The sequence below is a fragment of the Physcomitrium patens genome, chromosome 1 (assembly GCF_059467195.1).
Source record: "Physcomitrium patens ecotype Gransden chromosome 1, ASM5946719v1, whole genome shotgun sequence".
NCBI classification, from domain to species: domain Eukaryota; kingdom Viridiplantae; phylum Streptophyta; class Bryopsida; order Funariales; family Funariaceae; genus Physcomitrium; species Physcomitrium patens.
The window spans coordinates 10,058,019-10,084,502 of NC_143410.1; the positions used below are offsets into that span (position 1 = coordinate 10,058,019).

Genomic DNA, 26,484 nt, shown 5'->3' on the forward strand with positions numbered 1-26,484 from the left:
TGCATGCGTAGTACCCACAAATGTTGGCATTCCCGATGTACACAAGCATATGCTACACTGTTGTTCTGTGCCTGCTGGCAAGGCATCGAGAATTCCTTGTCTGCAGTTATCTCAACCTCTCCTACCCTTGCCTGAAGTGGATCCTTTTCCACACAAATTGTCACAGATGCGATGTGACATTCCAAGATTTTGAGTGATGCACAAACACGGACAAACAAATTGCGAGAACTCCAAACTGGTAAAACCTCTTCTGATACTGCACAAGTGATGTGGTAAAAAAGAATGATAAATTTCCCAAACCTATAGTACTGAACCAAACAACAATGTTCCTTGTCAAGTAGGAGAATCATGCTTCGTGCAGAGGCGACACAGAAATCACCTGTTTCTACAAGACTTTCACCTTCACACACATCTTTAATAACATCCTCGTCTGAAAGAGGACCTTGACAACAGTATTAATCAAAAGATATCAATCATTCTCTTGGCTACGCAATTCAAGAACCCCACGAGATGGAATGTAGAGAGATCTTATTCATTCTAATCCTGAAAGTTATGCTCGTACTTCCGACATCCTTGCACAAAAGAACTGTCGCAATTTACGACATTATCAGTGAACCTAACAGCCTTGCCTTGGAGTGAACATTCCGGCAAAGACCACATACCACTTTTGTCCAACTAGTATTGTGATGTGATAGGAGACTTGATATCGCACCAATTGTCCAGCGAAAAATATAACATCGCCAATCTACAGCGGCTTATGAAATTGGCACAATCTGAGCACAGGAATGGTGACCGCCAGTGCCTCTGGCAGATCCATCTTGGCCCTTTCCACCTCCTACTCCGGACCTAGCTTCAGTTCAGCTTTTGCTCCTGCATCCGATTTCTTTGCAGAATGCCTCACAGAATAACATACAGCAAAAGCACAAGTGAGTACATACCATCGATTATGAAAGATATCTCTAGGTTCAAGACACGCTGGATTGTAGTTTACTACGAAAATCGTCAGCTCAACGAAAATATTCTTACGCATCACAAACCAACTCAACCCACAACTCCAAACTCACAAGCAGTGTTCTGATGATCACGATGGAGTCAAGACCACAAAATATCAAATCAATGAGCATCCACAGCAAGTATCCATATCACTCCAAGTCACTCCTACTTATTCGAGAAGGGGCATCTTCCTCACAGACCCGATTCAAGGTCTACACACAGACCGCTCATGTAATCAAAACCGAGTGTGATGAAATTTCAAACACCACAAACTATCACGATGCATAATTTTGACAATAGCGATGCCCGCACAAAATTACCAAGTGATTCATCGCCTCGGACACAGCTCCCCCGATACCGGAATTTCCTTGATACCGATATTTCTCTTCCACGTATACCTGCCCACGCTCAATCCTGGCAACCAAAACTCCACCTCCCTCGTTGCAAAATTCTGCATCAACACGCGAGCGTCGAGAGACATCGGCCGACTCTCTCGGCGGCGCGGGTATAGGTCGTTTTCACGGTATTGGAAAGTGGACCGGCGATGGGTCTGGTGGGTGAAACCGTGATCGATCCTAAAGCCGTGACTTCCTTGTACACGTGGAAAATCAAACTAGCTGCTCCATCAATAAAAATGTCTTTGTTTTTAAGTAAACCTTCGAGGCGACTTAAATTCTACTTGTTGAAACCTTAGATAACAACAGAAAATATAAAGTTTGTATGTTTTGTATAATGGATTCATGATAATAAAAATATGATTATTCCAAGTGACTTGCACTTTGAAATGTCTGCATTTCGATTTTATAATCATGATAATATCTGGCATTAGAATAATTATTTCTAGCTTATTAAACCATGGAGAAATCAATCAATTAGTTTTTGTACACAAGAGTCATATTATAATATAATAAGTAAAATTTATCCTTATAATTATTATTATACAAACATACAAATATAATACATGATTTTAAATTTTAAAAAACTAGAAAAATAATAAAATAAGATAATATTAGAATTTCCAAGTTTAAAATTATACATTAAAATCAATAATCTAGAAAAAAAAAACTTAGATATTTTAAATTAGAATTTCTATATATTGAAATAAACCTAAAATCTAAATTAAAAATACATATTAACATAATCATATGTATATATATATATATATATATATATATAATAAACATATATAGAAATAAAATAAAAATTAAAACACTTTATTTTCACAAAAAAATTGAATAAATCATATGATTATTTTAAGCATTTTCTAATATACATTCTTGATTTAATTTATTTTTTTTTATTTTTTTCCTAAAAATCACGTCTTTTAGATGGATCCAATAGAAATTCTAAAAGACAATAGAATTCATTCAATACAACAAAAAAAATCTTGTATTTTACTTTATTTTTTTTCTTCTCAAAGCCATTAAACTTATTTATCTAAGTATGAAGCCAACTTGAGGAGGCTTTTCGATTTGAACCAATCAAACATCTAAAAATTAAGGTATCTCATCTTGTCCCTTAGGTATACAATTTTTCTTATTATTAAAATTTAAATAAAACTAGTAAATGTCAAAATGTATTTTGCAAGAAAATAATTTATTTGTTCTAATAAATATAATTTTTAAAAAATATTCAAATTAGAATCACAAAACAATTTAAATATATATATATATATATATATCAAATGTTTAAATAAAAAATACAATAATAATGATAATATTTTTTTAAAAAATCACACTATATAATTATTGAATCATTTGATATAAAGTTATAATATACCAATTTTATTATTTACTTTAAAACTTTTAGTCCTTTTTTTCAAAACTAATATTCCATATGTTTAAAACTTTAATTATATTTAGTTTATTCAATCCCAAGGTTATATATTTTTAATAAACTCTTAAATTCAAATAAAAATAATAATAAATAAAATTGTATCACTTTATCAATCATGATAATATATTCAAATATTATTTATTACATTTAATTTGATTGTGAATAAAAAAACCTAAAATAGTAATTTAGTGAGGGTGTTGCAATAAAAATAAAAAAAATTTATTATATAAAATATCTCGAATTATGCTACAATTATTGATATCAAATACTTATAAAATTAACAAAAAATAAATAAAAAATAAAAACTTTTTAAGTATAATTTCACATGTATAAAGAACATATATATATATATATATATGGAGTAATATATTTTTAGAATAAAATATATATTTAAGTAAATATGTATAAAGGAATAAGTATAAATTAATTATTTTACAGATTTTTATATTTAAACTAAACATGTGTAAGATGTAATTATATAAATATCTTTGTTTTAAATTAATTAAATTAAATTATTATTCCATTACATATGCTTAAGTTTTAATAATAACATCATTATAAAACTAGAATAAGAATATAATTATAATAGATAGGTCAAGTAGTACTTAAATACAATTATGATTATTGATTTATTTTAAAAATACATAAATATTATTATGAATATTGTAAGTTTTCTATCTAATTTAATCCAAAGTTATGTTATAGTCTAAAGGAGAAATAAATAAATATAAATTAAATCATTAAATTAAAATGTTATTTTCTGGTAATTTACAATTCTATTTTCACACAATGTACAATATCAAATAACTATGAGCTAGAGTTGTCTATGCCATAGTTGTTTGGTATGTAGACAACTAAAATAATATTAATGAATTATGAAATAATAATTATAATAATAATAACTATTGGTAGTTATACCAATAAAAGTGTTATATACTAAAAAAAGAATAAATTTAATAAAACTTATTATATTTGAAAAAAAATGACATTAATACAATGTAATCTATTCCTTGAAATTTTATTTTGTTTTAGTAGAATTACAATTAACTAAATTTAAGTTTAAAAATCTTAAAAATCCTTAGACTCTTCCTAAAATAAAATTACTAGATATTAAATATTAATTAATTTAAATTAAAAATAATAATTTCAGGTTTTCTAAATTTTACTAAAACTTGTATTGTACACACATAAAAATTGATAGCTCTATTTCAATCACTTTTAATTGCAATTTCCTTAGATTCAAAGTAATTTTTTGAATACAACAAGTAGATTTTCTCTAGATCAAAAATTATTTAAAACAATATTATTTTTCAAGTCAATAGCTTTTTAGCCTTATCTCTTCTGTAGCATCTCTAAATTGGTCATGTCACTCCTAACAAATACTCCAAGTTAACATCAAATCCACTCCTTTAATACTTCTATGATATTCCTAATGATGTATTTATAGTTTCAAGGTTCACTAAAATCAATCTTCAATATTCTTCAAGCAATTTTATTATATTTATGTTGGAATATTCTCAAAAGTACAAAATGAAAACTTTGCATTCAATTTATATATTATACCAATACATTGCTGCAAATAGAATCATACAATTCTAAAATATTTAGTAGAAAATTATAAAATTTCTTAAAAAGAGTCTAAAATATACAAATTTTCACTCAGTTTTGTTTGATAAAAATATTTTTAATTTACACATAAAATAAAAATCCAAGGTACAATATCAAAGCCTCTTGAAGACTTTAGAAAATTAACATATTTTTTGAAACATCACCAAGATTCTGAAAAATATAAATTTTGTGGCTTTTTGGAATTTTAATATGTAAAAGTACTATTACATATTAAAGTATGTACGATAATTTTTTTTAATCTATTAGCAATAGTTCAATTTTTTTTCAAGGTATATATTAATGTATTATATTATATCTTTAAAAATTTATAGACTAACTGAAATAATATGTTAGATCTAAATTATTCAAATAAATTAATTACTGAGAATTATTGTATTTGAGAACATTTCTTTAATAACTTTATTGTATTTTTAGAACTAATATAATCTTATGAAGATATAAATTCTTCTACTTTTAATCTTTATTTTCTTGTCTTCTTTTATACATGTTTTATGTAATAGACATAATAAAATTGGAATATACAAAAATAAACTAGATGAATATCATATGAAAATTTGAACCCATGCTCCTAACTTTAAAACCCATATTTTATCTACAATTGTTTTTAGAAAATAAAAATAAAAATAAAAATTGTCATGTCAAGTTAAAGGATTTTATTTTATTTTATTTTATTTTTTTAATAACAAGTAGCTTAGAGGATAATACTTCTTTTGTTATCATAAACATAAGTTTTATTTGTAAAGGTACTTAAAATAAAAATAAAAATAAATTATTAACCTATATTAATGTATAATTAGAACTTTATGCTAAAGTTATATAAACCAAGTGTATTTGATTTAAATTAATTTCATCTTAGATACACAAAAAATTGCATACATATGCAACTATGGTATATTTTTTGAGTACTTTAGAACCTTCAAAGATCTCTTAGATATATCTGTTCAATTTGTTTAGGTCTTTCCAACCTTTAAGATCTAAGACAAACTTTTGAATTCCATTGTCTTCCATAGTCATTTGAATCATTCTATATTCTTTCAAAAATTTATGTAGAAAATCATTTAAACTTCTAGAATATTCTATAGCTCTTTGATTTTTCTATGGACAATTCTGTTAAACTTCGTTTTCTAAGTATAAACAAAGAGGAAAGCTGAAATAAAATAAAATAAAATAACTACCACAAATTTTAGAATAATTTAAATTTTTATATTATTCGTAATATTTTGTTTAATGTAGATTCTAGTATATTTTATTGTTTTTGTTTGTTTGCTTGTTTGATTTTTGTTTTGTTTGTTTTTTTTGCTTCATTTATTCTTTGCCACTGTATTCTTGGCACATTTTAACCTTACTTATTTAACCTAGAACGTCCTAATTGTTTTCAATTTTGAGATAGAAGATCCAATTCTTGAAAATTTTGATACATTTTCCTTTTTCTTTTGATCTTAGTATAAACAAATGATGCCATTTTTTACATTCTCCATTAAAATTCAAGATTTGTGGTAATATAACATATTGGTATTAGAATGCATTCTGTAACTTTTAGAATTAAATTCCGCATCAATCAGAATATTTTTGCATGTCTAGTGATTAATTTTCCAATTTTTTAAAATCTGCTGTTAATTTATTTATCAAATGCCATCAAATCTTTTTATTTTTTTGTTAAATAACTCATGAAATTTAATTTTAATGCTGAAAAATCTTGATATTAAACTTGAAATTTATTCAAAATATGTAATTTAGAGTTTACAACATGTAAATTGTTGCAATATAATTAAAGAAACATTTTTAAATCTATATACAAATACATACTTATGACCAAGTTAGAAGGCTCAAATTACCGGAAAAAATCGTCATTACATATATTTATATTAGGCATGCAATGTTCTATTAAAGAAAATAAAACAAAAGTATACAAGCTGATGAAAAAAAAAAGAAAAAAAGAAAAAGAAAAAAGAAAAATCCTAGTCACAATAGAAATCATACAACCAAATATCATGATACTGCAAGTTTAATTAAATATTGTCTTGATTAAAAAGTAAATTTTGTGTTGATAAGTTATTGTTGGCTTAATATAAATGACAGATACATCACTTTATATACTGTTTTTGGAATAAACATAATATAATAAGAATGATACATAGAAATTCAAGAACAAATTACCAAGTTGAGTGGCTATAAAAATCTTCAAAAATGGTTTTGCTTATGATAGTATTTTAGGGATGGCTAAATTATTTTGCCTTGACAAATTTGTTGGCTTCATGAAGTTGAAAGTTAAGAAAACATGAAAGCCTTTGTGTTTGTGTGTGTGTATATATACATATATATTTTTTTACTATAATAACCATCATTGATAGATTCTGTAATTTTTTTGATATCACAAGTAATAATATCGTACAAATTTTAGGAAAATATACTCTACCAATGAAAAAGTAATAAATAAATGTGAAGCTATAACAAATATAAAAACTGAATCTAAAAATGTCTGTCACATTGTCTTAAAATAGAGGTACTTAGTGAATGTTAAACTATTAATTCAGACAATAAATTACAAAAATCCTATGTAAAAAAAAATAACAAAAAGAAAAGAACAAAAAAAAAGAAAAAGATAAAGTGTAGACATTCTTGTATAGTAATTGGCATGAGCAAAGAGCATGTTCTGTGAAGCAGATTCCATGGAAGCCATTCCAAAAGGGGCTTCAAACACAACCATTGAAAACCCAGTTTCAGAAGCCTACTTTCAAAGCAGTAACAGAGAATCATGTGGGTGATCCTATTAATTGGTTAATTGATATTGTGTCAGCACATAACTTACATTGTGACAACCTCATGTGAGAGGTGTTTAGGGTTGGTCTTTCCTCTAATTGCAGAGATATATGACTGCAAAAACAGTTTCGGTACTCCACAAAAACATAATAAAAGGAAGGAGTTTGATAAGGAATCAAAACTCTTCACTGGAGAATTCTTCACATACAAATAGTTGTGCCCACTGTCCCTGAAATTGCTTGCTCCCCTAAACTTTTAACTCCCAAACCTAAACCCCAAAATCTCTGATCATAATCCCCAGCCCTCTCTAATCCCAAATCCTAGTTCCCAAAACCTTCATACTTAAACCCTAAAAATAATACTTTTGAAACCTCTGACCGCACAAAGTTGCCCGCAATCTGAATATGTGGATGATCTCAACATTGTTCACTGGCTGGGTGAGTGGGTGCAAGGGCATGGGGTGTTGTGGGATGGCCAGTAATATGGAAGTAATGCAAATTGATAAAGGTGTGTGTGGCTGGCAACAGGGCCAGGGCTGTGGCCATGCTTGGTCTTTGGCTGACACTGTGTGGTGTATTTGCTCTCATCCATGGATGAATCCATAATGGGAAGCCCTAAACAGCCCTAAACAACCCTAAACAACAAAAAAACAGCTTGAAAAAACTTATGTTTTTAGGGTTCCCCCGTGCTGGTTTGTGGGTACGAGATTTATTACTATTATTACCACAAATATTGCTATTTTGCAACCCAGGTTTTTAATTTTAAAATAATGAGAGGCTTTGTTTCTTGAAAAAAATGTTTGAGTGAAGTGAGTTAGTGAATGGCACTTGGAATTTTCGTTTTTTTTTTTTTTCTTGCTTTTTTCTTTTTCTCTCTCCATGGTTAAGAAAGGGGGAAAGGGAGCTCAAAGGGGATTGGAATTTTGTGGTTGAGTTTAAATGGTCCTCTTGGTCCATGGGATTGATGAGGACCTTGTCAAAGCCAGAACTAAATTCATTGAAGAGAATATGAACTTCAATCCCAAGTGAGTGATTCTGCCTACTTTTAATATGACTCTTTAATTCACCAAACCTGTAATCTGTAAGTTCTCTGGATTACCCACACACACACACACACTTGTATGCACGCTTTCTACTTTATACTTTTATGTTTGCTTTTTGTGGGTGGGCAATTTGATGGCTGCAGAGAGCATCAGCTCAATCTCTGAGATCATAAATTAACGTTATTTTAAAAACTATACATTGGTTATCGTCGCTGGCAAATGATTGGCAGCTCAGAACACAATTCTTCACAAAATCTTTGTAGTAACCAGTAAGTAATAAAAAAATACAATTAAATCAGGGTTTCTTCAGTATAATCTCTACCAAACATCACTTGGACACCATTTATTTATTTATTTATTTATTTTCACTGTCATTTTGAAGTGACTAGGCTGAAGACGAGCTGATTAATTAATTTTCTCATCTGAAATAATGGTATGTGAGAAGCCCTTAGATTTTCGCAGGTTTTCACAAGAGTCTTATTTTCTACACACACACACCTGAAGATAATAAAGTAAAAAGAATAAAATAAAACAGAAGAAGATAAAGCCCTTCCATTAATTACAATAGAAAAAAATAAAAAATAAAAGTGAATAAGTTAACAATGGGAAGTTGAGGGCCACCATGTTTGGGTTTTAATGGAGATGTTCTCTTCGCCAGATCAAAAGAGATCATCCACTATTTCACTCAACCGCAAGAAAACTGAAACCATTTTGCCAAACTATCCTTCCTACACAAAATTGGAAACTGTACCCTAATGTCTTTTACTCATTTGCATCACATTCATGACACAAACATAGTCCACAATACTTTACTTGGGGTTAAAACTAAGAAACGGAGAGAAATTCATCATCCAAATCAGAATCTGAAACGAAGAAGCGCTCCTTCGTGAACACCCCCCACCTGACAAAGCTCATTAACAAACAGCCAGTGGTGGCTCACAAGATTTACAAACAAACTGGGGAGGGGGACAGCAGAGTGGAATAAACCAAAGAGAATGCAATGAGAGAGTATCTTATCCACCTGCCTTGTAGAAATATGGTCGCCCTAAAGTGGTCCGTGTAGCTTATTTTCTACTGTGGGGTGGTACCATTCCTAAATACAGGACCCTCATGTACATTAGCTTGGAGCTAGGATTACTAGGATTGATATATAGATGAATGCATGGATGGATGCGGGATGGATGCGGGTCCCACGAACTAAATAGGAGGGTAATTTGGGAGATGAGTGAGTCCAAACCATGATCCCCACCCACAATGAAATAGGGCGGCCACATGGGATTATCAGATAGTACCTGCTTGCGTGCTATCAATAAGTGAATATTGTAGAGGAGGGTTTCGTCCTAAATAGGCGTCCACTTCCACGGTGTAGAATGACGAACGAGGACGATGACGAGGTCGGTCGTTGGAATTTGGACGGTAGCAGGGGCGGCGATCGTCGGTTTCAGTGGGGCCGTCGTCGTCCTGGTCGTTGCGGCACAGGGGAAGCCCCAAGCGCCATAGCCGGGGGAAGCGAGAGCTCCGAGGCAAGGGACACCGAGAGAGAGGAGAAGCTGAAGGAGGAGAGACTATCTTTAGCGGACATGAGAGTGCCGTCCTTGGCGCCTTGTGCTGTCCAGCTCAGTGCTTCGTGCTCCGTCTCATCCAGCTGTGGCCGTGCTTGGTTTCGCTGCCTTAGTTGACCAATACTAGAACTAACTGCCCTCTCGTTTTTTCTGTGAAAAGGGGACGGTTCTAGCGCCTCGCCTTGGCGCTCCTGGTGTTGCGATTCGGACGGAGAGGAGATGGAGTGACTTTTGTGACAAATTATGGGATTGCTAGATTGTGAGATTGTGTGATTAGGGAGGTGGTTGAAGAGAATGATGAGAAGAGGTGAGATGTTGTGATGTGATGTGAGGTGAGGTGATATGTGGTGATGTGATGAGAGGTGAGGTGAGATGAGGTCGTGTTTGAGGTTGTGGTTTCCGGGATAGTTGATCAAGGGAAAGGCACGAGGCAGATGGCGGCGAAGGACGGGGGTTGGAAAGGAGAACAGGGGTTAAAAGGAGGTGGAGGAGCAGGGGGTTTAATTGTGAACCAAGCGGAGGCGTTTAAGACAGTTTTGTCTACGGCGCAGGACAGGATGGGAGGTTTGGACGTGGGATCGGATGAGGGGAAGGAAGGTGGAAATACGGATGGTTTGCAGCTCGACGACAATCTCGCCTCAAGCATCACACGCCAGAAAGTTGCGGCAGCGAAACAGTACATTGAGAACCATTACAAGGCGCACATGAAGAGCTTGCAAGAGCGGAGAGAGAGGTAGTGGACGACTCATCCCTCACTCTGTTTTGCTATCATGACTTCGATTCAGTATTTATTTGCAGTGTCAGCTAAAGGTGTCTTTGGCTATCATTGTGATTGATTCTCTCTTTGTGCTACTATTCGCTTGAATTTCTATATCTCCTCCCTACATCGCCATTCATTGAATTACAAGAATTTAGTGAAGTACCTGGTCTCTCTCTATGCTTCCTTGTGTGTGAGGACTCATGAGGTTAGGCGGTGCTCATGATTGGTCTGTCCCGGTGGTTTAAATCGTATGCATCAAATTTTTCGTCGAGTATTTGGCAGTTGCAGGATATGCCTTAGTGCAACCTATCTTCTTGGTGGTCACGGGTCTTTGTGACCTAATTCATAGTGCCCGGTAAAGCCTTTTAGTATGTAATTGTTTACACTGCAATTTGGGTGTGAACTCCGAGCGGAACTCGCGTAGCGTATGGAACTCAGTTTGTGACGATTGAAAACGATTGGAAGTGTTCTTGTTAGTTTCTGTGCTCTCAGTCATCAAATGGTAGTTGGAAGTTGAGTTCATTCCAGGTGGCTAGATTTAACCCTGTATTCTAAAATTTGAAGCCTTCCGCGACGTCACTTTCAATTGCAGTTTGAAAATCAGATCTCGTAGTCTCCGTCGAATCCTCACGACGTTAGTCTTTATTCATGGCGTCATATGTTTGTCAACTTTTGATTTTTGATTCGTTTACTATTTGATGCTCTCCTTCTCCTACCGCTGGTAGGCTTTGGACAGCGTGAAGAGGAAACGATGAGTTCACCGGTATCTACATGTTTGAAAACCCCGATACTGCTTAGAGACAGCGATTTGGACATCTTCAAAATTTGAGCAGCTTGCTGTTTGTTCGTTTGCTGTGGATCGTCTCGATTGTTGCAGATTGAGGGAATTTTCGTGGCGGAATTTGGTATCAGTGGTAAGCCAGTTGGTTCGTAGGTTGGCGGGTTCCCCACCCTGCGCAGTAGAGCTCATTACGCATTCCAATGGAAAACCCTACAAGTTTCTGATCGGATCTGACCGTGGTCATCATATTCCGTCCGAATTTCTGATCGAGCTAGTCAACTTCAGTTTTTATCCTGCCGACGAAGAATTCGTTCACCTTTAGGATTGTACAGCTTCTCAATTTATCTGGCATCCTTCACTTGCCTTCAACTCGACATAAATGCGATGCTGCCGAAATGTGTTATGCAACCATTTAGATGAATTGAAGGCATTGATTGCAATGTTATGCTAAGGAGTTACGGTCATGTCGTGCACAGCTGCACTTGGTTCTAGACCTCTTTCGGGGTAGAATTGGCTTGAGAGGGCCACATCAATGGTGCCAGAGATAGGATCCGAAAGGTAAGAGTGGAGAACAGCAGCATTGAGTCATCGTTCTTCTTTTACTGACAGGCGCTGGACCCTGGAGCGAAGATTACAAGATGCGGATGTGTCCCCAGAGGACCAACATAACTTGCTAAAGGATCTTGAGCGTAAAGAGACAGAGTTTATGCGGTTACAACGTCATAAAATGGGGGTGGAGGATTTTGAGCTGTTAACAATCATTGGACGTGGCGCCTTTGGAGAGGTGCAGTTTTTTCAAGAGCATAACTACTTTTTTTTCTTCTGCTTTTCTTTTACGTTTTATTATTGTTTTTGGATGAGTTATGACACTTATAACTTCCAACGATTTCAGCTGGTATGGATGGTTCGGAAATATCAATTCCGGCCAATCGAGCCTTTATCTCGTACAGTCTAACTAGTGCCTGTCATAGGCCTGAGGCCATATGTGCTTATCCACTCATTCTGGTTATCTACTACTGTAGATGTTCTCAAATGATCCATCCGTTCGTTCTCACAAATTTTCCCCCTCTAGCTTTTTATCTCATGCACTCATTTCCTTTACTTCTTGAAAGGTTGTGTTATGAAGCGTTATCTGCCTTCTTTTGGATGTTGTCAGCAGTTCAGGTTTGCTCATTTGGTACTCACCAAATATACTTGTTTGATACACTTGCTTGTTCTGGTAATACTGAATGCTACGGCTGCTTGTTGTTGTATGTAAAGAGATCTTTATTGACGGTATAGCTTGGGGTCGCAGGTAAGGCTCTGCAGGGCGAAAGCAACAGGAGAAGTTTATGCCATGAAGAAATTGAAGAAATCAGAGATGCTGTTAAGAGGGCAGGTATACCTTAGACTAGTCTTGTCCCCACATTACAGAACCACTTATTGACAAAATCGTCTATCTAGCGTTCAGAATATCATACGACCAGGGATGGATTGTACGCTTGTGACAGCTTAAAGTGAAGCTATAGCTTGTCAAGTTGCAAATAAGCTTGCCTAGAACTGTGTAGGGAGGGCTGCTTGTTCGCCTTTTATGCAAATTTGTAAAGAGCCGCCCGTACGGGCGCGAGGGACCAGATACACTTTATGTTGACGTCCTCTCTCGTTGTTTCGATTAGTAACTTTCCATTTCTGCAAGGAATACCTTAGTGTATCTATACCTTTGTTGTTGATTTCTGTTCAATATCAATGCAGGTTGAACATGTGAGGGCTGAAAGAAACTTGTTAGCAGAGGTAGACAGTCACTGCATCGTAAAGTTACTCTACAGTTTTCAGGACTCGGAATATTTATACCTGATCATGGAGTACCTACCTGGAGGAGACATGATGACTTTGCTGATGCGTAAGGATACCCTAACAGAAGACGAGGCTCGTTTCTATGTCGCTCAATCCGTTTTGGCTATTCAGTCTATCCATAGGCACAACTACATCCATCGGTCAGTCCTCTTCCAGATCAAGTAGTTTTCCAACGTATATTGTCTGTAAAGCTTCTATATTTTGTTGATGTCAGTTCAAATCCTGTCCACCTCCTCTGTCCTTCTCTGAATCCTTTTTCTGAAGATATCTTACGGTGTGGTCATACTTTTACATTTGGTGTGGCAGGGATATAAAACCCGACAATTTGTTACTAGACAAAAATGGACATATGAAATTGTCGGATTTTGGTTTATGCAAACCCTTAGATTGTAGTGCGTTAACAACGTTGCATGAACATGAGCCTTGTACTGACGAGGAATATCGGGAGCCTATGCCTATGAACATAGAAGGTGGTCGCTTACAACCATCTACGCGTGGGAACCCTCATCGTAGTCAGCAGGAGCAATTGCAACATTGGCAACAGAATCGGCGTAATTTGGTACAATGCTTCCCTTCCTATAGCGTTTGCTGGATAAATATTGTTTTTTTTTAAAGACGGCCTCTAGTTGTCTTATCGCTGTAAATTGAGTTGGTCATTTTGATAATACATTCAAGGAAGATTTGTCGATTTGTGCAGCTACAGTTTGGGCTGAGGCTGCCTTACATTCAGGATAATGTTGAGTTGTAATTCTTGGGTCATGCAGTGAATTTGGAATTGTGCTTTATGATGTTCAGATATATTCAAACTACCACGTTCAAAAAACGTGTGGTTGTAGACTGCTATCATTAGTGAATCGCACGTACACTGAATTAGTGTGCTCACGAACAACTGCAGGCATACTCCACAGTTGGTACTCCGGACTACATTGCGCCTGAAGTATTGTTGAAAAAAGGCTATGGCATGGAGTGTGACTGGTGGGTTCTCGCCTTCGCTGATTATCAGCCGGAAACGGAGGCTATGATTATCATTATTACATCGCATACCTCACATGTTTTGCTGTATTGTTAACGAAAATTTTCTTGTGAACAGGAACTTGAATGGTTTCCTCGAGAGATCGTGGACGTTGGATTGTAGCTGTATAGTTGATCATGATTCACAAAAAAGAGTATTGAAGAAAGGAGTTTTTTCGTGACGTTGTGATAATGACATATTTCTGCAGGTGGTCACTTGGAGCTATCATGTTTGAGATGCTAGTTGGTTATCCACCCTTCTACTCGGATGACCCTATGCATACTTGCAGAAAGGTGTGCGATGCTTTGTTTTGATACACCTTAAATTTTACTTTTAAATATTTCACGTGAGGCTATCAGTAAATTATGATTAAAGCTTTGGGGAGAAAAGAGTGTATTTCAATACTATTCCGAAAGGTGGTCCAATTTTCTAGTTACCTCGTCTAAGTAGTTGGTATAAATGGATTGATTTCTTGGTGTGTCGCAGATAGTGCATTGGAGAACACACCTCAAGTTTCCAGATGAAGCTAAGTTGACTCCCGAGGCTAAGGATCTGATCCGCAGATTGCTCTGTGATGTAGACCATCGCTTAGGAAGTAGAGGTGGAGATGATATAAAGGTGAATATCCACATATTTTGACTCGAACTTGTAGTTTTTCGTAGATTTTCAGTGATGTGAAATTGATAGCAGAAGTCTAATTAGAGACCTCACGCTGAACGATCTTGTTGAAAATTTGATTGAGGTCCCATTGATTCTTTAATGGTGTGAATATCCAAATGTGGCATTGATGTTTGTATTTTTGCTCATCATTTTCCCCTTTTCGTTTAGGCACACCCGTGGTTCAAGGGGGTTCAATGGGACAAGCTCTATGAAATGGAGGCTGCGTACAAACCAGAGGTGAATGGAGAGCTGGACACCCAAAATTTCGAGAAGTTTGATGAGGTACTTCTGGTTCTCATCGCACTCGAGCTTTCAAGGTCTTCTTAAGCACTCCTGGCTACTCTTCGTTATCGATGGCATATGCTCAATTTTTAATCTATGTGAATGCTGTCTCATTCATTATAATTATCCCACATGGGCATTTTCTTATACGTTGTTGTTAATTACAGGTGAATTCTCAGCCTCATACTTCTTCCAAACCAGGGCCCTGGCGAAAGGTATTCACATCATGTTTTCCCCATCAACTTGACCTGAGGTTCTCTGTACTTTGGTATATGAAGCATCTTGTTGTGGTTGATACATTTGATTGGGTATATCGCACACATCTATCTAATGGAATCTTGTTTTCTTGGATGCCATCAGATGCTGACTTCAAAGGATGCTAATTTTGTGGGCTACACATACAAGAACTCGGATGTATTGAAGGGGATGTTGAATTCGCCAATACGTATGATAACTCAACCTCAATGTACTGTAGTCCTGCATTGAAGTCTTGGATCTCGTTAATTGTGTCGGATCTCTTGATATCCTATTTGGATGTGCGACGATCGTACTTGAACGGTTAAAATAAATAAATAAATAAATAAATATATCACTGACTTCATGCTGTGTTTTCTGAGCAGCTGAGCTTAAGAAGAAACCCCAACCTAAGAGACCGTCTATTGTCTCTATCTTTGGTACGTTTTATGTATCCTTTTGTTTATCAGTTGATAATTCGTGTGATTCTACTTGGAAAGCAAATGAAAGTCTGAGCACTTGTAGGGAATACGTTGATAGATATAATTCATTATATTTGGTGCAGCCATGCCTGTATGTTTCTCATTTCTTTAAATTGCTTTGTTAGTGTTCTTTTGCAAATACTTTGGAAACACACTCAATTGCTGAATCTTGGTCTTTGAAGGGATTGATATTGAGGATTCACTTAGTAACGAAGTTTTGTTTTTCATTTTTATTATCATTTAAAACAAACGGAACTGACATCATCGTTAAGGGTTTATGAAATGTCCTGATACTTCAAGTAGTCTGTACTTCTAAGTGTGTTTGACAGTAGCGGTAGTCTTCTAGTCTCTTCTGTTTTCAGGGTGCTGCTTTATTGTTTGGCAATCAGTTATGCCATAGTTTCGGTTTCTATTGCAAATTTTGATACATTCTCTTTACTCATTGGATCGAGTTTTATTTTACAGATCACGCAAATACTGGTGTAGTACCTAATGGGGAGGAGTCCGGTGACACACATATGGATGTGTCAGGTAGCCAAGGTGTTGAATCACACTCGTCATGCTCATAGTTGAAACCACAAGGCTTTTCTTCCGGTGAGAATGGTAGATGACAGATACTTCATAGGGGGGTTTCCAGCCATTAGTCTTTTAGACGGTAGATATTTTTAATGAAGAATACTGGGACTGGAATTAGTATATCGTAATTGTGTCATCTGATACTTAGAATTAGTGTTGAGGATACAGTATTGGCGGGCTTAGATTCTTGGACACTGGTTGGTTTGATAAGTAGTTCCAAATGGTTTGGATGGAGTTTTGAAGACTACAGCTCCCTTTCACAACAACATCGTGCCAGTTAATTTGTAGGATGTGATCCAAGTGCTCTCGTGAAATGACAGTAGGTGTCTGATTAGAGATAAAAACCTACTTCGGTTGCAAGTTATCTGAATGCCAGCACTGAGACGCAATATAATCTCCAGTCTTGTAAGGTATGAGGCAGAAGGAAACCAAAAATATATCCCTAGAAGCGTTATGTGGCTTACGCTTATTTTATTTTAATTTTGAGTTAGTTTGCTTGTTTTTGTTTTTGTTTTTGTTTTTTCTTTTCTTTTCTTTTCGTGAATCTCGAATTGCAGTGGAATTTACCTAAATTTCATGAGAAGGTTGCTACAGTGTTCATGTCCTGTTATCAAGTGGTTCTCACTTGGCAAGCCCTTCGTGACGCATTCTTTGGAATGCATCTGTGTGGTAATATTGTAACTTGCAATATTTCATTGTAGTTTAATTTTGATTCTGCTCTATCAAGATGGTTAGTGAAGATTCCGCACAATCGAGTAGGGCTTCGGAGATGGGTCAATTCCAGTCACAACCCGCAGAAATCGCAACAACTGTGAGCACTTAGCTGATGCTAATCGAGTAAGGTCAATTGCCAAACTATGCTTCCTGCACTCAGCAGTCTAGCACAATGACTTGATATCTATTCCAATCAGAATTGCCGTCTGACAAAACCCACTTTTGACCTGCAGTGAAATTGGTTCAGCAGCTTGAGTGCCATAATATCATTTGCTAAAGGTGACACAAATCTCAGAATCTCAAAAAGTTTTTTTTTTTTTTTTTTTTTTTTTTTTTTTTTTTTTTTTCAAATTAAATCTTTATCTAGAAGTCTTTTTTGAAAGGTTATGGTATAAAAATCTTACAAAAGTCCTACACTTGGTGTGGAAAAACTTTGTTTTAGAAGTATTGATTTTTGAGAATGGTATAAAGTGAGAAGAGGTTATAAAACTGACCAAATTGTTTTTTTAATTAAAAATTCCAATATGTTAATTTGTATGCTGATCCTAACAACTAAGATAAACATACAAAATCAGAATTTGATTTTAGTGGTTATTTAGAAAAGAATTTATAATTTTTTTAAAATTTTGTAAATATCACTTTTGTAAAGGGCTTGCAAATTTTGAAGGACAACACTTTTGGTGTTATGTTCTAAAAACAATGTATTGAATTTCATATTTGCCTTTTATGGCCTTGAAAGTGCTTTTTCTTGAATATAAAATAACTAAATAAGGTTTTTAATTTCAACAAATCTAATAATTAATAAGTTGTGATCTCTCACCTTCTTTTGCAAGTGTGGAGACTCTTTTTTTTATCAATACAAGATCATCCAAAAAGGTGTACATGCATATTCTAAAATGTTGTAAAACTTAATTGGAAGAGAGCTTGTGAGTAATTCTACACAAGTTAATTTAAATTTATAATATATTAATATAGATAGTATTGCAATTTGAAAAAACATACTTAACATGATTACAAGTATAGTGTTAAGTATGTTTTTCCAAACAAATTGTTCTATCTGTATCATAAAGATGAGAGGGATGAGAGTTTTACATGAAAGACAAATAATAAAGAGATTTGAAAAGGCACAGCTCTTGTGTAATGGTTTAATGTGAGATAAAAATTGAAGAGAAAGACATAGATACAAACAAATCTTCTTATTGGTCAAATTTTTAAACTTTTTTTAATTTTTAATTTTTAATTTTTATCATTAGTAATTTAAATTGGAACATAATATCATTAATAATTTAAATTGTAAAATAAAAAAGTTTTTATCAAATGTTAAATGGTGTTTATAGAAGATAAAATATAAAGTTTATAAAAACTATTTTTATATTTAACAACATGACACATGCTTTTGCTTATAAATGTTAAACTTTATGATCTTTTCAAAGATTTTAATACATGTTGTAATTATAATATCTTAAGAAATAAATAATTATAATGTTAATAGAAAAATTGACACAATTACACCATTTTCATATTATTGATATGTTCAAAACCATGTCAGAACAGTACCATATTTTTTGGTTTAATTAATCACGTTAAGATATAAACATGATATTCACTTGTCTTTTGTTGAATGTTAGCCTGACAAAGACGATGAGATCTCGTAATCAATTTAGAATTATTTATACTAAATTCTTTTGCTTATAATAATCACAATACAAAATAACATTTTGACTTAGTTAACACTTCTACAAATTGAAGTTTTGAAAGTATTTGAGACTTAATAGAAGTTAACTGTTGTATGATGTTTACAATCTACACAAAATGGAAAGAAGGATTTTATATGAAAAACATAAAAACAGTGAAACCATAAACTAACCCTCTCCCTCAATGACCGAAATTTTACTTTTACATCAACTGGAACATCAACTTTCCTTTGAACATATTCGAGATTGAAATGTATGAACTCTAGCCCACGCACATCTCCAAAATATATGTATATATATATATATACACACACACACACACAGTTTCATAACTGCACAAAAGTTTCCGCCGGTAGATTGTAGACACACACAAATTGTGTTGTAACGCAAACAGAAGTCTTGTGAAGGTGCACTTGGGAAGCTCTACAACAAAACAGAAAGCCATTCACGAAGCAATGGCAACAAAAACCGGAACGATCAGATCCATCGTCTGGCCTCATCGAAGAACTGTGCAAACCACGGCGGATCTGTTCACTGTGGTTCGCATCGGCGTTTGAATCCATCCCCAGCCGATGAACTCCGATGCAATCGGACCCATGCAACTGAACTCAGAAACGAAGCAATCAGCGAACTGTATGAAAATCTAAGAGGGTGGCGTGGATCTCACCCGGTTCCCATCACATCAGATGTGCCTAGTTGAGAACTTAACTTGCGCTGGAGGCGGTGACAGAGTCTCTTCACGGTGGATTTAGACCTGAGCCAACGCGAAAGTGGAATTTTCTCCGCTCGTGCACCAGGATTTGTTGCTGCAGTGTGCTCCAGTTGAAGTCCCTTGCCTTAGTTTTGTCTGCTCACCCTCAAATCGAACATCGCATGGTTGCTGAACTTGTGAATGCAGAGTTGGTCGGTGCGATCGATCCCAGGAATCGCTTTGATTGCTCCGTTTGGTCTGTAGTGTTGGGCCTTGATGTAGTGCGCCAGGAACACATCTGACCAAGCAACTCCGTGACCTGGTTCTGATCGCTGAAACCGCGACCCTGTTGATCTGACTCATCGTAGCTCAACCTGGCTCCACACGACTTCAAATAACTCCGTGTCGACCGGTCTAATGTGAGCTTTTTTCCGGGAGCGACACCTACGCATCCCAGCACTGTGTCCCTCAGACTGCCCAAGCTTTTTCCAACTCCCATTACCGAATCGGGAAAACCTGCCGGTAGATTGATCCTCAACAACAAGCTGGTGACGGATCTGCGCAAGTTGCCTCGATGTGGATCTGTGGGTAGGTGGACGGAGGACCGACCGCCAGGGGAGGGAGGGGATCCGAAAGGGAAGCACCCAATTGCGTGTGGATGATGATGGTGAAGATGGTGGTGGTGGTGGTGATGAGGAGGATTCCATCAGTAAGTAAAGACTCCCCCTCCCCCCCTTCGCTCCCCTTTTTCTTCCTTGTCCTTCTTGTCCTTTGCAAAGTAAGCCCCACTCCACCGCTCTCGCATAACCACCGTGAGCCCTCCCTTCGCTCAAACCTCTCTCACTGCCTTTCTCTTCCGATTGGGCATCTTCCTCTTCCGCTTCTTCTTCTTCTTCTGCTGCTGCTGCTTCTCATACTAACGTTGCTTCATCTTCATCCATCTGATTCTGATTATGGCGTAGCCGTTCCATTCCATTGCGGTGTGGCGAGAATGAGAATGAGCATGGGAATGGGCCCCGAAAGATAGCTTTGCCCATGTGAGGCTCTCTTTGCGCATGGCTGTGTCTGTTTTTGTGTGTGTGCCTCATGCTGGGTGGTGACGGGGACTTCACGTGTGTGGAGTGTGACATGGCCTCCCGCTTGCTGGACCTGGTGTTTGGTGAAGGATTAAAAGGGATTTTTTTTTTTTTTTTTTTTTTTTTTTTCCCCCCCCTTCTTTCTTTCTTCTTCAATTGTGCACTTGCTATGTGTGTTTGTTGTGTTTTTTTCTTTTCTTTTCAAAGCGTTGGAAATTTTCTGATTTAACCCAAGTTGGGATTGAATTTGAATTTTTATCATGTATTGCTTTTTCAAATCTAGCAATAATATTTGAAAATATGTCTTTGTGTAGGTACTTTCACTTGAGCAAACATGCTGAATTGTTTTAAGACTTGCACTAGCTATTCATTTGGATGAATATAGATTTAAGTTTTAAAAATTTTCCAATGCTATATTTGGAAATTGATTCTTGGTGGCAATTTGATTGAGGCTTTAAGTGTTTTGAGGCCTATTTTGATGTGTTTATTTGTAATTTTTAGAAAACCAATAGAATCTAAAGACAATAAAAAAATAAAATAAAAAATCTTAAGTTTTGAAATAATAGTTAAAGAAAAAATTATTGTTTTTTTTCTTTTCTTGGATGAGTTGGTTGAAATTAGATCCAACTTCTATATTAATAGAAAATTAAAAAATTAAAAGAATAAAAAAAATTTACAAATAAGAAAGAACAAAATACTTTAATTTTTTTTTTTATTGAAAGTGATTCTAGGATATATTTTATGTGATTTTTTTTTTTTTTATATAAACCAAGAAAAGTGTATGTAGAATTTTTACTTTTATTTTAGAGAGAATGTTAAATAGACCTATGTTTTTACTAAATAGATTCACACTTGGTGAAGAATATGGTAATCATGATGAATGTAATTGGTTTTTATTAGTTCCAGGTCAAATAGTAGAGAAATGAATGTTGAAGACATTTTCTTTCTTCATGATGGTTGGAATGGATTAGTTGATAGTATTTTTATTCTAAATGATAATTGTAATGCTAGATTAAAAAAAAAATTAACTACAAAAATATTTCCAGTTTTAGCCAAAGGCTCTTTAAGGATTGAAGTAAAAAATATATGAAACAAAATTGAAAGTTGACACAAATGTTAATCAGTATATAAAACATATGTAGATTATATAAATAATCACTGATAGATTTTAAAGATGCCTCAATGAGAATTGATATAAATTATAATTTAAAAGTAAAAAAATTTGGTTATATTATATCAATAAAATATCTGTCATTTTCTTTCTTATTCAAATTATTATTTTTTTCTTTCAAAAATATTGAACAAAAAATAAAGTATATTAAAATTTACTTCATATAAGAAAATTGTGGACACATTTAAATATAATCTTTTTATTTTTATATTTTTTATATCATATTCATATATTTGATAAAGACTATATTTTTCAATAATAAATTATTATTAAATTTAAGAAATTAAATCATTATTTTTTGATTTATGTATATATATATATATTTTAAAATTTATATAATTATTTTGATAATAAGACTATTAATTTCAAAAAAAAAGATCCAAAATCATGCTATTAGTTATGTAAATTACTTAGATTGATAAATTTTGAAGATCCAAATAAGTACAACTTCTATGATTTTATGGTTTTTTAAGCGGAAATAATTTAACAAAATTTTGAAATCAAATTGAAGGAATTTTTAAATTTTAGGTAATTTTTGAAGATATAACAATGGTCTTTCGAAGTTACTTTACCTCAAATTACAAGCTCATAATAATAAAATATATAATAAATTATTTTATAATATTTTAAAATAAGTAATATCTATAATTTTGGCATTTGATTTAAAGATGTATTTTTTTATAAAAAATATTGAATATGCTAAAATTGAATTAAAATTAATTTAAAATAATAAATTCATTAAAATATTTTGTGTAATAAAATATGAAGAAGTATATTGTTAGAATAGAAGTACAAATATATAAAGAAAAGAGAACTAAAATTTCTTGCCAAAATGAGCTTCTGTTTTGAGTTTTTATACTACTAGTCCAATGTCTAATTATATGGACTTTTTAGAGTGGCAGCTACTCATGCTACAAGAAGTATATGAATTAAGGAAAATTTTGCCATTGGAGCAAAAATCTCATTGTACTCAATGCTTTCTTTTAGTGCATAATCTTTTGCAATGAATCTTGCCTTATAGTGCTCCACTAATCCATCTATATTATATTTGATTTTAAAAATCTATTTGCAAGAAATTGATTTTTTGTTTGTTGGTAATGATATCAAAGTCCAAGTCTTGTTGTCAATGAGACTTTGATACTTTGAATCCATTGCTTTTTTTTACTTCTTACTATCATTCCTTCTCATAGCTTTAGTAATAGTAGCTAATTCTTCAATGCTTGTATAAACAAACATCTGCTATATATGTTGAAGATATGAATAATTTAAAAAGAATACAAGCCAATGCTCATTCATCAATTGCTTGTTGTTCTACCAAAAGTTGGATTCTTACACACATCATCATTAATAAAGATAGATGTGGAAGTGAGATTAAAGGTGGGATTAAAGCTACATGTTGTTGTCTAAATGCTTGAGCTTGTATTTGAATATCTCAAACTAAAGATAAATATTCCAAAATTAGTTGTTGGTGACCTTTGTCAATGTCCAAATCTCTTATTGTATTCTCATTGTTACTTTTCAAATGTGATGAAGTTTCCATAGGCTCAATTTTATCTCTTATTTCTTAAGGTTTATTAATAGAAGCTTTCAAAGTTTTTTCTATTTGTTTAAAGTCTTGACACTCAAAAAACTTAACATTACTATTTTTAATTATGGAGCCATTGTCAACATTTTTTAAATGATAGTTTTTAGTACCTTCAACATAGTCGAGAAATATGCATTTTTTACTCTTAGAGTCAAATTTTGTGTGTTTTTCATCTAAAACATGTCCATAGATATCACATCTAAAGATACAAAGATGTTGTATTAAAGATTTTATACTTAAAGAAACTTCTTTGAGTATTTTTTCTTCCACAATTGCAGTAGGAGCTTGATTAACAATTGCAAGCTTAAATTTCACTACTTGATGAAATTGATGTTACACAATAGGTTTAGGAGGTAGAGTGGAGGAACTTCCAATTTTGTAATTATTAAGTTAATTTAAATCTTGGTGGATGTAATTCAATTAACTTAATGCCATCTAAATAATAATTATTGATATTAAATAAAAAGATTTTATAAAATTCACTATGGTCTTTTAAGACTATTTGCATGGTCTTTATTTAAATGCCATAGATTCTTTCAAGACCATTTATATGATCTCTACTTAAATTTCCTATTTATTAAGCTTATAATTTAATTTATCAATAAAAATAAGAAATAAGAAGATAAATAAAACTTATGAAAGCCCCACAATACTTTTCAATAAGGAAAAAACAAAAGAGACATATAATGAAGATAGAAAAAAATTAATTAGAAGAAAGTTGATTGTTTTAGGATTTACTTCACACAATTTAAGAATATTTTCATAACTTCTACTTAACTACGGTTGTTCTTTCAACACCATTCATAGGGTGTCTATTCAAATGCCATTTGAAATAGGACTAGTCTGTCTTGAGTGTTTAAGACTCTTCTAATCCACAGCAATATAAAACCTCATCACAAAGTACTACAAAATAGACCAGAACAAAATTGAACAAAATTAAATATAATAGAATACAAAAGACAAAATTGTGAAAATAAAAATAAAATAAAAAATAATTGAATAGAAAGATGCAAAACTAAACTTTACTAAGAAAGAAGGTCCAAAGCCATACTTCACCAGATACTCTAAAAGGTCCTTGTTAGTCCTATTTATACTTTATTCTACCACCCTAGACTTTCTAGAATATTCTTAGATGATAGATCCCACTTAAATAACTATCTTACTCCTTCTAGAAAGTTCCATAGTGGGCATCACTTAAATAACTGCTCTAAACTCTTTTTAGAATGTTCTATAGTGGATTCTATCTGGTCCATTGACCTAGCCTCAATTCTAGAAACTTCCATAATTTCTTTAATATGGTTCCAACTATCTATTCTTATGTGTCAACAATATATATATCTCATCTATACCTTGTTACACCATTAGATCCTTCAAACCATTTATATGGTTCCTACTTGATCATTCACAAAGCATTCAAGACCATTCACATGGTCTCTACTAAATTTTGTATGATTTCATAATTAAAATTTATAAATTATTACTTATTAAATAATTTATGGTAAAATTAATTAATTAATTTCTTACTATTAAATTATAATAAAAATAAAATCTTTTAATTTTAAATTTTAAATTAAAATTAAAAGTAAAAGAAAATATTAAAGATTAAAATTTAAAAATTAAAAATCCATATTTGAAATATAAAAGTTACAAGTTAATATAAAAATGAAAGTAAAAATATAACTAAAGAGAGATAAAAGAAAAGGTATCTTAATAATGTCCTAGAATTGAAGGTAGCAACCTCTTTCTACTCCAATTTTTTTCAAAATGTTTAATTAGCTTCAAATTAAATATTTTTTATTTTTTGCAAATTTAACTTGAAGTTTTTCTTACTCCAAAAAATTTCAATTGAATCTAGTATCTAAGCCACGAGAAATACTCCTTCAAAGTTGAGTGACAAAGACTACTTTAGCAAGCAACCTCCCTCTACTTGGAAATTTGCAAGAAACTCAATTCGTCTTTAAATTTAATAAAATCTATTCCATTAGAAGCTCAACTTAAAGATAAACTTATTTCTTTAAATTTCATACTAATCCAATTATAAAGCACTGAGAACTACCTTTTTAAAGGTGGATGATCTAAACTACCAAGGCAACCAATCCCCTCGCATTCAAAATTTTACCAAAAAATCATCCTTATTCTAAAAAGAGTGAGTCTTATCTTGTTGGAAAGATAACACCAAAAGCTATAATTAAAAAAATATTTTATATTGAAACTAAAAAAATCAAAAGACTCATTGAGGGAAATCTTAAACTCTTGAAATCCTAGGAATATTTCGGAGGCCAAGGAAACTATCCACTACAATGAAGTATGTCTAAAATTCCAATGACCATCATTCTTACTCAAAATCTATGCGCACACATCCACAAAATTCACAATGATATTTAAAATCCAAAATGAGATTAAAATTAGGATTTAAAGCCAAAATTTGATATGGCTTTGTCCTTCATCAAAGAAGAGAGAGAGGGCTTGAGAAACCAAGCCACTCTTATACAATTGAGTGGTGGCTTGTGGAAGGGCGGCCAGATCTCTACCCTTGATCTCTAAGATCCCTAATGTAGATCTATGGTCTTCATTCATCTAAGAGCTAATTTCGTTATTAAGGCTGATGGCTTTTGTGAGTGGTCAAAAAAATCACTTTTTTGGTAAATCTAACTTCACTATTGTATTCAAAACACCTTTTTATGCTAATATTAATTACTCACATGCTTCAATCCATGTTCATTTGTAATTTTTATGAAGGTTTTTATCTATAAGAATTTTGACAATTCTTGTAAATTTCTTCAAAAATGAGAATTTCATTTCTCCTCTTATATTTTGAAAGAGAGGGTGCTGATTTTTTCTTCTTCACTCCATGAGGTGCATCCAATGCTACCATTGCATTCAAAAGGTTTCTATTAATTAGAAGAACCACTTTGGTACTTGAATTTATTGAATTTGGAAAAAATCTTCAAAACCATCATTGCTAAACTTCAATAGATCTTTTAAAAAATTATAATTCTAATTCACTCTAAATCATATGAGATGATTGTAGATGATTTCATAGGCTCTTAGTCAACCTTCATAGTAATGACTAATAACCTCTAAATTATTAAAACTAACTAAATTGCTATT

General features: G+C 33.2%; 2 protein-coding genes and 1 long non-coding RNA gene across 3 annotated transcripts; 1 reads left to right on the forward strand and 2 right to left on the reverse strand.

The window, feature by feature from the left end:
* Positions 1 to 270: 270 nt before the first annotated feature.
* Positions 271 to 7,675, reverse strand: LOC141045731 (uncharacterized). Its single transcript, XM_073536086.2, has 3 exons — positions 7,590 to 7,675; positions 1,314 to 1,485; positions 271 to 883 (listed from the first exon to the last, which is right to left on the reverse strand). Exons 1-3 carry the CDS (start codon positions 7,673 to 7,675, stop codon positions 836 to 838), a joined length of 306 nt encoding a protein of 101 aa, XP_073392187.1. The 3' UTR covers positions 271 to 835.
* Positions 7,676 to 9,588: 1,913 nt separating this feature from the next.
* On the forward strand, positions 9,589 to 16,922 carry LOC112286071 (uncharacterized). Its single transcript, XM_024527622.3, has 13 exons — positions 9,589 to 10,555; positions 11,973 to 12,147; positions 12,658 to 12,741; positions 13,095 to 13,336; positions 13,503 to 13,755; positions 14,092 to 14,171; positions 14,417 to 14,501; positions 14,695 to 14,826; positions 15,037 to 15,150; positions 15,318 to 15,365; positions 15,511 to 15,595; positions 15,771 to 15,824; positions 16,332 to 16,922. The coding sequence occupies exons 1-13, from the start codon at positions 10,257 to 10,259 to the stop codon at positions 16,433 to 16,435; spliced, it is 1,755 nt and encodes a 584-aa protein (XP_024383390.1). The 5' UTR covers positions 9,589 to 10,256; the 3' UTR covers positions 16,436 to 16,922.
* A 695-nt stretch (positions 16,923 to 17,617) lies between these two features.
* On the reverse strand, positions 17,618 to 18,108 carry LOC149989863 (uncharacterized). Its single transcript, XR_016502584.1, has 2 exons — positions 17,977 to 18,108; positions 17,618 to 17,708 (listed from the first exon to the last, which is right to left on the reverse strand). It is a non-coding gene; the product is annotated as an uncharacterized LOC149989863 (long non-coding RNA).
* Between the last annotated feature and the right edge of the window lie 8,376 nt (positions 18,109 to 26,484).

Coding starts and splice junctions, on each gene's coding strand:
- LOC112286071 (XM_024527622.3), top strand. CDS start 10,257: ATGGCGGCGAAGGACGGGGGTTGGAAAGGAGAACAGGGGTTAAAAGGA. Junction 15,151..15,317: donor ATTTCGAGAAGTTTGATGAG/GTACTTCTGGTT, acceptor TGTTAATTACAG/GTGAATTCTCAGCCTCATAC. Junction 15,366..15,510: donor AACCAGGGCCCTGGCGAAAG/GTATTCACATCA, acceptor GGATGCCATCAG/ATGCTGACTTCAAAGGATGC.
- LOC141045731 (XM_073536086.2), bottom strand. CDS start 7,675: ATGCCCTTGCACCCACTCACCCAGCCAGTGAACAATGTTGAGATCATC. Junction 1,486..7,589: donor GCAACTTTGTGCGGTCAGAG/GTTTCAAAAGTA, acceptor CGCGCCGCCGAG/AGAGTCGGCCGATGTCTCTC. Junction 884..1,313: donor CCGAGGCGATGAATCACTTG/GTAATTTTGTGC, acceptor CATTCTGCAAAG/AAATCGGATGCAGGAGCAAA.